At 41.6% G+C, this 12,429-nt stretch overlaps 1 protein-coding gene across 4 annotated transcripts in view; it reads right to left on the bottom strand.

The window, feature by feature from the left end:
- The window catches only part of LOC146625974 (uncharacterized), a 69,967-nt gene that overhangs the window by 41,036 nt on the left and 16,502 nt on the right, over window positions 1-12,429 (bottom strand). For 2 of the 4 annotated variants that reach the window (XM_085363090.1, XM_085363092.1), the window contains one exon: window positions 6,079-7,278. In XM_085363090.1, coding sequence (XP_085219216.1) covers window positions 6,079-7,278 — 1,200 coding nt within the window. Of the gene's footprint in view, window positions 1-6,078; window positions 7,345-7,548; window positions 7,615-12,429 lie in introns of those variants that run through there. The other 2 variants (XM_085363093.1, XM_085363089.1) reach the window with 2 other exon arrangements.

Raw genomic sequence — 12,429 nt, 5'->3', positions numbered from 1 at the left:
CGTCTCTTCTTTCTCCGCAAACTAAGAAGAGCAGGAGCACCAGCCCCCATCATGTACACTTTCTACAGAGGCACCATCGAGAGCATCCTGTCGAGCTGCATCACTGTGTGGTTTGGAGCCTGCAATGCGTCCTGTCATAGAACCCTCCAACGCATAGTGAGAGCTGCAGAGAGGATCATTGGTGTCTCTCTCCCCTCCCTCCAGGACATTTACAGCACCCGTCTCACTAAAAAAGCCCTTTGCATAGCGGCTGATCCCACGCACCCAATGCAAAGCTTCTTCAAGCTGCTGCCGTCAGGGAGGAGACTGCGGAGTCTCCAGGCCAGGACCAGCAGACTGAAGCTTCATCCATCAGGCTGTCAGGAAGCTTAACTCCCTCCCGATTCTGCCCCCTCTCCCCTCTTCTCCACCACGGTCTCACTGAACTCTGTCTCTCACACACACACACACACACACACACACACACACACACACACTCTCTCTCTGACTCACTCACTGGCCTGCACCAGTTACCAGTCACTTTGTGGCGCATTGGACTGCCATTACCTCATAAGACTTTGTTGTTACACTATCTGTTACCGTATATTACTAAATCTCCATTTGCACTATTTGCTTATTTGCACTGCTCTGCCTGGTTTACACTCAATGTCATTTACCCTTACTTGAATATTGTATATTGTATATTGCATAGCTTTCTTGTTATACGTAAAATTGTATTGTATTTATTAAAATTTTTACTCTTTAATTATTTTATTTGCATTTTTTAATCACTCTCTTATATTTAAATGTTCATTTGCTATTTCATCTAGGGTTTGAGAGTAACGAAATTTCTATTCTCTGTATGTCCTGTACATGTGGCAGAATTGACAAATAAAGTTGACTTGACTTGACTTGACTTGAAAAAGAAGGCTGATATAATCAAGAAGCGTTAGGACCAAGGTGCTTTGCAATGTCAGCAGTTGGCGGAAGAAGGCTCTCAACTACTTTCGTTACCTTAAGTTTGTCAGATATGGTACGATCTGTGAGGGGGAATTCAACATTGTTGCGCCACGTATCATAATCAGCTTCGAAAGTAGAGCAAGGGGTTTTCTCCGAGAAGGGCCTTTGCGTGACCTTGAGAAGGCATTTCATTGTTCATAATGACATCCTCAACTACTACTCTCTGTACTTCAGGTGGAGTGAGCTGTTCAGGTGGTAAGTAGATAGTGGTTGTTCTGTGCGAGGCAGTCACCTCTACACTTGGAGAGGATGAGTGAGAGCCATGCTCAGGCGAGTGGGTTGAACCACTGCCCAATTTAACAGGACTTTGATCCTCAATGATGGTTGGTTCATCTCAGTCTGTGTCACTAGTGAACTGCGGATTTTGACTAGGCACTGATGCATTTGGTCCAACTGTGGGGTTACTCTCAGTGGACTTCTTCATTTTGGCCAGCTCACCTAACAAAACCTCAAAATCTGCACCACTCAGTTCGGCAAGACCTTTTAGTTCAGTTGGGTAAGAATGGATTAAACACGAACCCCTGTCTGCAGCATACAGCCAGACAGAAGCTGGATATGATGGACAACACTTGGGTTATGGCTTTGTCTTTTGCAAGGTAAGCTATCCTTAAGGAACTGGACTGGTTCACCTGATTGGAACTCCACAATGGCTGTGTTTTTAAAATGTGCCTCTGTGCTAGTTATTTTAATTACTCTTCCAATGGAACCAAACTACCCTAAGTAATCAATAACCTCATTGTCAACCTCATCACCTGTTACCCTCCTACTAGGACAGAGTTAGGTACTTTGACACCTTCAGTTTGGATTACATCCATGTTCTTATTACTCCAACCCAGAATGTCATTGACAAATGTAATGATTTGACCCAAAAGGCATGAAAGCACCAGTTGCTAAACTTCCAAAAATAAAAGGAATTAAACCTCCTGGCTGGTGCGCCACATTTTTGTAGCACCTCTACTCAGGACCAGTACACTTTCACTTCAAATAGAGACCCTAAACATCTTACTAGGTTCAGAAGGAGGTTTTGTTTTGGAGACTCACAAAAGGAATTGGCTTGGAAATGAACAACTGAGACCTTTATTGCCTCAGTACCATTCATAAACATATACAGCACAATAAACCAAACTGCACACTAATAGTGCATTTTAAAGGTGAATAGATATAAAGCAGAACCAAATAAAATAAAGACAGTCGAATGAAAGACTTATACTGAATTGTATCAGAACTCTTTTGAATGAATAAAACGGATGGAAGTATTCCCGTTGTGAAGTTTGAATTGTCCAGTCTGAATTGTCCTTTAAAGTCGTTGAAACCTGTAGCGGAAGTGTCAGTGTGCAAACCCTATTATCTGGGATAGGGCTTGTCTGAAATACAGGGATGCTTGAATCAGTTTCTCAGGCAAATCCTACAATCCGATCGCATGGCTGGCCACATCATTTCATGATCATTCAGGATCTCATTTGGGCTGTTCTCGCCGTCAGTGGTTCTCCAGAATCCTTTCTAGTACAAAAAACCAATCTACACAAACAGTGCAGAACAATGAATTTCTTTTCCATCTTGTGTTCTTAACATGAGCTCATGAACTTCTTTTCCAAATGTATTAATAACAAATGGCATTCCATTTAGCTTTACCAAGTTACAAGAGTTACAGTAACTTGTTTGTACCAGTATCAACTATTTTATCACAATTATATCACAATAAAGAACATCAGCAGCTTAAACAGTAATGTAAATAGTCATCGCAATCAAGGTGACATTCATCCGTAAGGCTAACAAGCAAATGTAACTTAATTCACAGTGCAAGTACTGATGAACTTGAAATATGCTCATTTCTATTAAGACTTAACCATTCTAATATAAACCGAGCTAGTGCTTCTATCCGAATACCTCCCCGATCGGAATATGGCTTCGTGGGGGTAGGGTAGCTAACAGCTATTAGCAGCTAGCATCGGCAGTAAAACACCTTTAGCTCAAAGCATTCAACACTTATAACACACTGTGAAGAACAACAAGAAAAGTAAAACAACACACCAAATTTGATGAACAAACGGCATGTCACTCACTGGGATATTCCAACACAAATAACTGGACAGACGTTATTCCCTTTGTGGTCAGAGTTCGGGGCCTAATAAAAGAGTAGCTTATTAGCATTTATACGTAAAACAATCTGGTCTCATTAATCAGGTTGCAGCATTGCATACCAAATACTTTTCGGTGAGCTCCGACACACACTTGACTGCCATCAGAGAGGGAAGATCTCATAGGAAGAGACAGGTAATGCTTCCTGCGCACTAGACGCACGGTTGTCAGAACACAAAACTGCATTACAGCACCCCCTTCTGACAATAACAGGCTATAGCCTTAGATAAAAAAAAGAAGGGGGGGGGGGGGATTTTACGGCCCTGTATTTCACATGGGTTACACTATTATCTAACAATTCTCAGCCTGTAATTTTGTACTTACTATATAAGTCTAGGATATTCTGTTCAGACTAATTTGGCGCAGGAAAATTGCACCCTGACTTAAACTGGCTATGATATCTAAGCATGTTTGGAAATCCCTCTGCAGCTCTACATGTCAGTCTCAATAATTCAGTTCAATCATAGAGCCAAATTCACTCTTTTACCCCATTATTACATGGAGGGCCAACTCTTAATGAGAACCATTGCAATGTATATATATATAAAAAAAATTTTTAAAAAAATTCACTAAATGAACTTTATTTAATCACTATATTCCTAACATGCACAGACAGTGAGTGACTTCTCTCTGCATGTCTTATTTTCACCTTTGACCTTCACTGCGATGTCTGGGAGCCCGTCCCCTTCTCTCTGCCTCTCACACATCCAGTAGCAGGCCATGTTTGTGCCTTCATGAGCTGTACCATCCAGTGTTTTGCTTTATTAAGTCTTTATTATCAATTTTTTTGTCAGTCTCGTATTTACATTTTTCTTTATATCCGGGAGATCTCTCAATCTTGCCAAATCCCATTACACACAATGTACATATGTTTGCACTTCACATCTCCTTTAGCCCATTTTTAGAGACTCAAGTTCATTTATCAACACTTAACTGTTGGAATATTTCCTAAAAATAAACTGAACGTTGAAACCAAATATTTCCTTGGATTTATTGAAATGAATATTTGCAAAGCAATCAAAACAGCACAATCTTCACACCAGCATTGACACCAAAAATATCACCTCTTTTATACTCCTTGTATAAATTGTATCCTACCTACACCCGTTTTCACACCTTCTCTTGTGCGATTAGGTAGAGGATCATTAGGAGGTCCCTCTAAGGGGGACGCTCCCACAGAGCTTAAATCTGGAACTCTCCACCATTTGACCTTAGACCTGAAGAAGATTCTCGGTTGAGAGGTGAAATAATCTTCAAGCAATTTAAAGAAGTCCAGATTTTTAGGGTCTGTTGCAGAGTGAAAGTTTTTCCACAAAAGGTCACAGTGAAACTCTTTCCCACCACCACAGTGATGACAGGGTTGAGAACTGGATCCTTCTGTGTTGCTCTGCTTCTAAACAAAGACACAAAGACAGTGTAAGTCAGGGAATTCCTTCAACATTTTAATTCTGAAAGTGGCCTGAAATAAAAAGTAAGCTGATTCTGAGGGGGTCAGGTGGGATACACTGATTGGTTTTAGTTAGATGACCCTCCCGTTGTTCATTTAGTAAATACAAGTAAAATGGATTGATTCTTATAAAGCACTTTTTTACTCTGCCTGAGCACTCAAGGTGCTTTTTACAACACGGTAAAGCACTTTGCATGCTAGAGTAAAGTGACCTGGTACTGAGACTCAATAAATGTCTTTGTTGTAGAGCAACCTTTCTACCAGTGGTAGGCAACCTTTCTGATGATGAGTGCCATCTAAAATTTCCTCAAAAGTCAATTTACCATATCAACAATTGCATTAACAATAAATTTAATAATGCTGCATATCAACAGTTACATAACTGCTAAGTGCTACATAACTTTGCACTTTTGCTGTAACGAGACAAATTTCCCACCTGTGGGACTAATAAAGGTCATCTTATCTTACACACTATATAGAACAACTTCATAGAAATAGATTTGCTATATTTCAAAAAAAAATTTTTTTATCCATAACAAGAACACCATAACAGCAAAGGAACTATACAAACAGAAAATGCAGATGCTATTAATGGTCGCCTCACAACAATGGTAAATGGCCTGTATAGCGCTTTACTTAATCCCTATGGACCTTGACACTGCATTCAGTCATCCACCCATTCACACACTGGTGAGGGCAAGCTACATTGTAGCCACAGCTGCCTTGGGCGCGCTGACAGAGGCGAGGCTGCCGGACACTAGCGCCACCGGGCCCTCTGGCCAACACCAGTAGGCAACGGGTGAAGTGTTTTGCCCAAGGACACAATGACCGAGACTGTCGGAGCCGGGGCTCGAACCGGCAACCTTCCGATTACAAGAAGAACTGCCAACTCTTGAGCCACATTCGCCCCAAAAACAATGATAAGAAAAAATAAACTGGGCTAATATGACTTATCTTTATACAAGGATTTGCAGATTAATGTGATCCCTGCCGCTGCTTTGTATTTGAAAGTTGTGTTATCTGGGGATCATATTTTGTAACTCGTTGAGGTGTCCCGTTATATCAGCGAGAAAGAAACATTGTCAACCCATCTTGATGCATGCTCAATCATCCAGGTAAGTAAACCTCCAAAAATTGATTCTGTTCATCTGGACATATAATTTTGTGGGAGAAACGTTTCGTCACTCATCCAAGTGACTCCTTCAGTCTCAGCTGACTGCAAGTTTCCCCCAATCTTATAAACAGTACATTTGCATAATGGTCAGTGGTTGTTGATCAATGGTCATGAGAATCTGCATAATTAAGCTTAAGGAACTGAACTCCCAGCACATTGTTCCTTCAGTGGGCTGGTTTCAGTCATTATCTAAATGCACTGTTTCCAAAATTCCAAAATTGAGTCCAGTAGAATTACTAACATTCGAACACAATTTAATGAGCACAGTTGAACGAAACAGTCAGTCTTAAACAAGAAGATAATAATATACATACATACCTCACAGTAACTGCACTTGCAGTTTCTTTCTGGTGTGGATCTGTTGGTGGATTTTAAGGTAACGTGGCGCTTTAAAAGTCTTCTCACACAGGTCACATTTATAAGGTCTCCCCACAGTGTGGGTAAACATGTGGCGTTCTAAGTCTTTATATCTCACAAACAGTTTCCCACACTGATCACAGCAGTAAACGTCATTTCCAGTATGAATGCGGAGGTGAATATTTAGGCTGCCTAGCAAGTGGAAGGTTTTTCCACATATGTGGCAGCTGTACGCCTTAAATCCAGAGTGGATAACTTGATGACGCTGTAAGAGGCCACTGTGAGTAAAAGCTTTACCACACTGATCACAGCTGTATGCTTTAACTCCACTGTGGCTGAGTTGGTGTCTTTTTAAGCTTCCAGCCTCGGTAAAAGATTTTCCACACAAGTCACAGGTGTAAGGTTTAATTCCACTGTGGATGAGTTGGTGTGTTTGTAAGTTTCTAGGCTGGGTAAAAGACTTTCCACATAAGTCACAGGTGTAAGGTTTAATTCCACTGTGGATGAGTTGGTGTCTTTTTAAGCTTTCAGCGTGGGTATAAGATTTTCCACACAAGTCACAGGTGTACGGTTTAACTCCACTGTGGATGAGTTGGTGTCTTTTTAAGCTTTCAGCGTGGATATAAGATTTTCCACACAAGTCACAGGTGTACGGTTTAACTCCACTGTGGACGAGCTGGTGTGTTTGTAAGCTTCCAGCGTGGGCAAAAGATTTTCCACACAAGTCACAGGTGTACGGTTTAATTCCACTGTGGATGAGTTGGTGTCTTTTTAAGTTAACAGCCAAAGTAAAACTTTTTCCACACAAGTCACAGGTGTATGCTTTAACTCCATTGTGGATGAGTCGGTGTGTTTTTAAGCTTTCAGCGTGGGTAAACGATTTTCCACACAAGTCACAGGTGTACGCTTTAATTCCACTGTGGATGAGATGGTGTCTTTTTAAGTTAGCAGCAAAAGTAAAAGATTTTCCACATAAGTCACAGGTGTACGCTTTAACTCCACTGTGGATGAGTTGGTGTGTTTTTAAGCTTCCAGCCCGGTTGAAAGATTTTCCACACAAGTCACAGCTGTACGCTTTAACTCCACTGTGGATGACTTTGTGTCTTTTTAAGCTCCCAGCCAGGGTAAAATCCTTCCCACACTCATCACAGCTGTATGTTTTCTCTCTCTTTCTTCTGTGAGGTTTGTCGGCCTCCTGAGAGCGCTGACTTCTCGCTCCATGTTGGTCCTGCAGTGACAGAGATACAAACAGAGGCAGTGAGTGAAATGCAGTCGTGGAACAAACTGACTCCATTAGTGGAATCAAAGATGTCAACAAACACGTCGTAGGTGTGTTACCACCACCTTCTGCTGATATTATCACATTACAATTATGAGCTACAATGAGAGTTGTAACCTGCACACAGGTTCAATAACAGATATTCTTGCTCACCTTTTGGGTTGAAGTCATTGTTTCCTCTGTAGTGGCTGAGCTGAGTCTAAATGGCTCGTCTCCTCCTGATGATCAGCTGGAACAAAAATATATTTATATGTATTTCATCCTTGATCAAAAGAAGCTGAGATGGAAAGCTCAAATCCACTCAAACTAAATGTCTTCAGTCAGTGTGTCAGCCTTCAGTTAACAACAGTGGTGAGAAACTGCAGTAATGAACCTCCACTGAGTAACTGCAGTTTGGTGCTTCATTTGAACCTCATAGATTTTATTAAACAAAATGGATAAAAAACACACAGTACAAAACAGAAGGTGAGCTGATAGTAAGAGTATCATCATCTCAAACTACATCAAGATTCTTAGAGCATGTCATGGTTCACTTGATCCCTGCAAACAGGCACAAACTGAAACTGTCTAAAGCTTTTGTGAAGACACTGAAGCAGTGGACTGATGAGGCTGTGGAGAATCTGCAGGTGTGTCTGGACTGCACCGACTGGCAGGTTTTCAGAATTGTTATCAACAGTTTGGATTATTATAGAGATCCTGTGACATCAGCTTCTGTGAGGAAGCTGCAAAGCATCACACACCAGGGTGAGTTAGAATAATGGCCAGCCCTGGTTCTCTAATATATTCATTGGGCTATAAAGCTGAAGACATGATCACTTCAATGAACCTGACGGAGGTGAGTACCACACTCTCAAAAACAAACTTAAGGCACACTTTGTAGTCAGAAGAAACATTATCTTTTAAACGTGAAAAGTTCAACCGAAGGCAGCAAGAAGTGGGAGAGACGGCAGATCGGTTCATTACATCCCTATATGCCTTGGCGTAGCATTGTGACTACGGGGCGCTGTACAGTGAAATGATAATTGACAGACTCGCTGTCGGAATGAGAGACAAGAGGCTCTCGGAGGAACTGCAAGTGGATGCAGAGCTCATGTTAGAAAAAGCAGTGATAGGGATTCCCCAAAGTGAGCTTGTTAAGAAGCACCAGCATCTTCTTAAAAACAACTTCAAGCAGGAGAATCCTTGCAACGTGGACATCATTAGCAAAGATAAAACATTTCAAACCAGAACAGACTGTGCCACAAAACACAGAGAGGAACATGAAACATGACACAAGGCAATGCAATCGATGTGGAAAGACAACACCTCACAGCAAAAAGCTGTGCCCAGCCAAAGAGGTAGTCTGCAATCAGTGTAAAAAGAAAGGTCACTATGCAAGAGTGTGCAGGTCGGGGGCACTGGGAGAAATATGGGCAGCAGGTGGTGACATTGAAGAGAGGGAAGTAGCACAGTAGCATCTGGTAGAACTGAGGATGCATGGATGACTAAAAAAAAAGTTAACAATATAGACCTGTTGGCTCAAAATTGACAAAAGAGCGGATGTAACAGTCTTGCCTGAAAGAAAAAAGCAGTTACAAAAGAAAGCAGTTAGCAGTTACAGAGAAATTTACAGCTAACCTGAGTACTCCGGGCAACACTACAATACTGTGTATGTAGTAGCAGACCTGACACAAGGGTTACTTAGCTGCCCAACAAGTGTAGAGCTTGGGTTAGTGGACAGAATAGAAGCAGCGTCACTCCCTTCAGCAGAGGCGGTAAAGCAGCAGTTTCTGAAGCTACTTAGCTGTTTAGGACAAATGGAGGGGGAATACAAAATTGAGCTTAAAGCAGATGCTAAGCCATTTATCTGTTGACCCCAAAAAGGGTCCCACTTCCCTACTGCCTAAAATCAAAAAGGAGCTAGCTTGTATAGAAGAGTTAGGGGTAATCTCCAGAGTGTAGCAGTCTACTGACTGCTGTGCAGGAATCTTTCCAGTACCCAAACCAAACAGAGAAGAAGTGTGTGTATTGACTTGACCAAACGTAACAATTCTGTGAAAAGAGAAAGACACATGTTGCAATCAGTATAGCACACCCTAGGACAGCTAGAAGGCGCAAAGTTCTTCTCAAAACTCGATGCTAACTCAGAATTGTGGAAAATACCTTTTTCCAAGCAGTCAGCTCTTTTCACAACCTTCATCACGCCATTTGGAAGGTATTGTTTCAATAGACTCTGTTTCAGCATATCTTCAGCTCCTGAGCATTTTCAAAAATGAATGTCTCAAGTCTTGGAGGGGCTGGACGAAGTTGTCTGCCAAATGGATGACATTTTGGACACACAGGCCCAGCACGACAAGAGACTAGTCGCAGTCCTTGTGTGGTTCACAAAAGCAGGTGTGACATTGAAAAGTGAGAAATGCGACTTTGCAAAAACCTTGATCAAGTTCCTTGGACAGATCATTGACAGTACAAGCGTCAAAGCAGACCCAGAAAAAGTGAACATGGTCAGCAACATGGAGGCTGATGTAAGTGGAGCGAGACAATTTCTGAAAATGGTTAATCATCAAGGCAATGTTTCCCCACCAAGCAGAAAACACAGCTATTGAGAGAACTACTCCGTAGCAAAAAAGTACTGTTGGAGTGAGGCTCAACAAACAGTGTTTGACAGCATTAAGTCAGTACTGAGTACCTGGCAGTCTACAGTCCCAAAGCACAAACAACAGTATCAGCCTTAAGCATCCTCCTATGGACTGGGAGCAGTGCTACTTCAGAAACAAGAGGACGACTCAACCAAGGTAGTGACCTTCACTTCAAAAGCATCAACCCCCACACAACAAAGATATACTCAAATAGAGAAGGAGGCATTAGCCGTTAGGGCTGCCAGGATTTGTCAACTAGTCACGATTACTTCGACTATTAAATTTGCTGACAACTAATTTAATAGTTGACGCATCCTTTGAAGCTTTGTAAGATCCTGAAAGACACAGGAATACGTAGGATTCAAGAGTGTACTAACGGACTGAAACAGAAGATGGCAGCACTACATCTACAAGAATCCCAGTTGCCGTTAAACGCCAAAGAAGAAGAAGCAGTTTCCAGTATCGTAGGTGATAACAAAGGCTGTCCAAACTAGAAGACTTCTCCAAATGCAGTCGACAAATGCGTGCTTCATTTCACTAGATTTGAAGGATGGGTCAGGTGTATTCTTCGTGACCAACCTATCCCAGAATTCATAGCGTGGCTCAGCCAATTCCAGTTTTCAACTATGGTGGCAGCTACTTAGTTTTAATTGTGTGAATGCCACACGGCATTCACACAATTAAAACAGCAGAAGTGCGAATGCCGTGAGGCATTCACACGATTGTGTTCCTGTTTCTCTTTATTCTTTATTGTGTGAATGCAGCAGCTTTCAGGAAAAAAATCAGCTTCTACGCAGTGTTTTTTCAGCGGTTTCTCCTTCTTCTGCTGTTTTCAGATTCCACTACACGGCATTCACACTGGATTTTCGCAGGAAATGCAACTTTTCTAGTTCTACCTTATTCTAGTTGCTCAGACATTTGCTGGTTAACTACTCCCTCAGTTTTCATCTGATTTTCACCATTCACACTTTAAACTGTTCTGCTCCTTCTGCTAATGCCTGCTATATCTTCTGGTGCACATAACTTTTATACTTTGAGATATTAAGCTTTTTATGCAATTTTTTGGCCCATTTTGCTGAATGGGACCACATTATCAGTGAGATCACCAGTTTTGCTTGCACAAGTATTTGGCCCCTTGAACTTTTACACATTTTGTCCCATTACAGCCACAAACATGAATCAATTTTATTGGAATTCCACGTGAAAGGCCAATACAAAGTGGTGTACATGTGAGAAGTGGAACAAAAATCATACATGATTCCAAACATTTTTTTTATTTTTTTTTTTACAAATAAATAACTGCAAAGTGGGGTGTGCGTAATTATTCAGCCCCCTGAGTCAATACTTTGTAGAACCACCTTTTGCTGCAATTACAGCTGCCAGTCTTTTAGGGTCTGTCTCTACCAGCTTTGCACATCTAGAAACAGAAATCCTTGCCCATTCTTCTTTGCAAAACAGCTCCAGCTCAGTCAGATTAGATGGGCAGTGTTTGTGAACAGCTGTTTTCAGATCTTGCCACAGATTGTCGATTGGATTTAGATCTGGACTTTGACTGGGCCATCCTAACACATGGATAGGTTTTGTTTTAAACCATTCCATTGTTGCCCTGGCTTTATGTATAGGGTGGGTGCCCTGCTGGAAGGTGAACCTCCGCCCCAGTCTCAAGTCATTTGCAGACTCCAAGAGGTTTTCTTTCAAGATTGCTCTGTATTTGGCTCCATCCATTTCCCCATCAACTCTGACCAGCTTCCCTGTCCTTGCTAAAGAGAAGCACCCCCAGAGCATGATGCTGCCTCACCATATTTGACAGTGGGGATGGTGTGTTGAGAGTGATGTGCAGTGTTAGTTTTCAGCCACACAGTGTTTTGCATTTTGGCCTAATCTTTTTGTATAACTGGAAAATGCCAAGTATGGACAGTTTTTGTGAGATACCAAATCTCCTTTTCAAAACACTGAAAATTACCTCCATTATATTTTCCCACCAATTCCGAAGTCCCGAACAGCTCCATAAGATATGTAAAATCGAAACATTTTGACCATCACATCTCCAACATTCGTCCGTAGAGGCCAGGTTCCATTTATACAATTGTTGCGGTGTTCGATGCCACCAATGGATTATTTTAAGTTGAATAAATCTACTGCCTGTTTCTTTATAACTAGTATTAACATTTTGAAAACATGAATCCCATTCAACTGAAGATATGGCCAATGCCATGTCCTGGGCCCAGTAGCCCTTAACTTTAAGGAGAGGGTCAGCCGACCGTTCTTGCGATAAATGATAAATCTTAGAGGTAATGGTCTTGAGAGCAGGACTTCCACAGGGCTGCCCACAGGACAGGTTCCCAACCACTTTGATAATGAACTATGTATTTGGACATATCTCCAGAATTGATTACGCTGCAACTTATATAATTCC

The sequence above is a fragment of the Diplotaxodon limnothrissa genome, linkage group LG9, assembly GCF_057381915.1.
Source record: "Diplotaxodon limnothrissa isolate DT_005_m linkage group LG9, D_limnothrissa_male_GT1.1, whole genome shotgun sequence".
Classification (NCBI taxonomy): domain Eukaryota; kingdom Metazoa; phylum Chordata; class Actinopteri; order Cichliformes; family Cichlidae; genus Diplotaxodon; species Diplotaxodon limnothrissa.
This window is presented reverse-complemented; position numbering and strand designations above follow the sequence as displayed.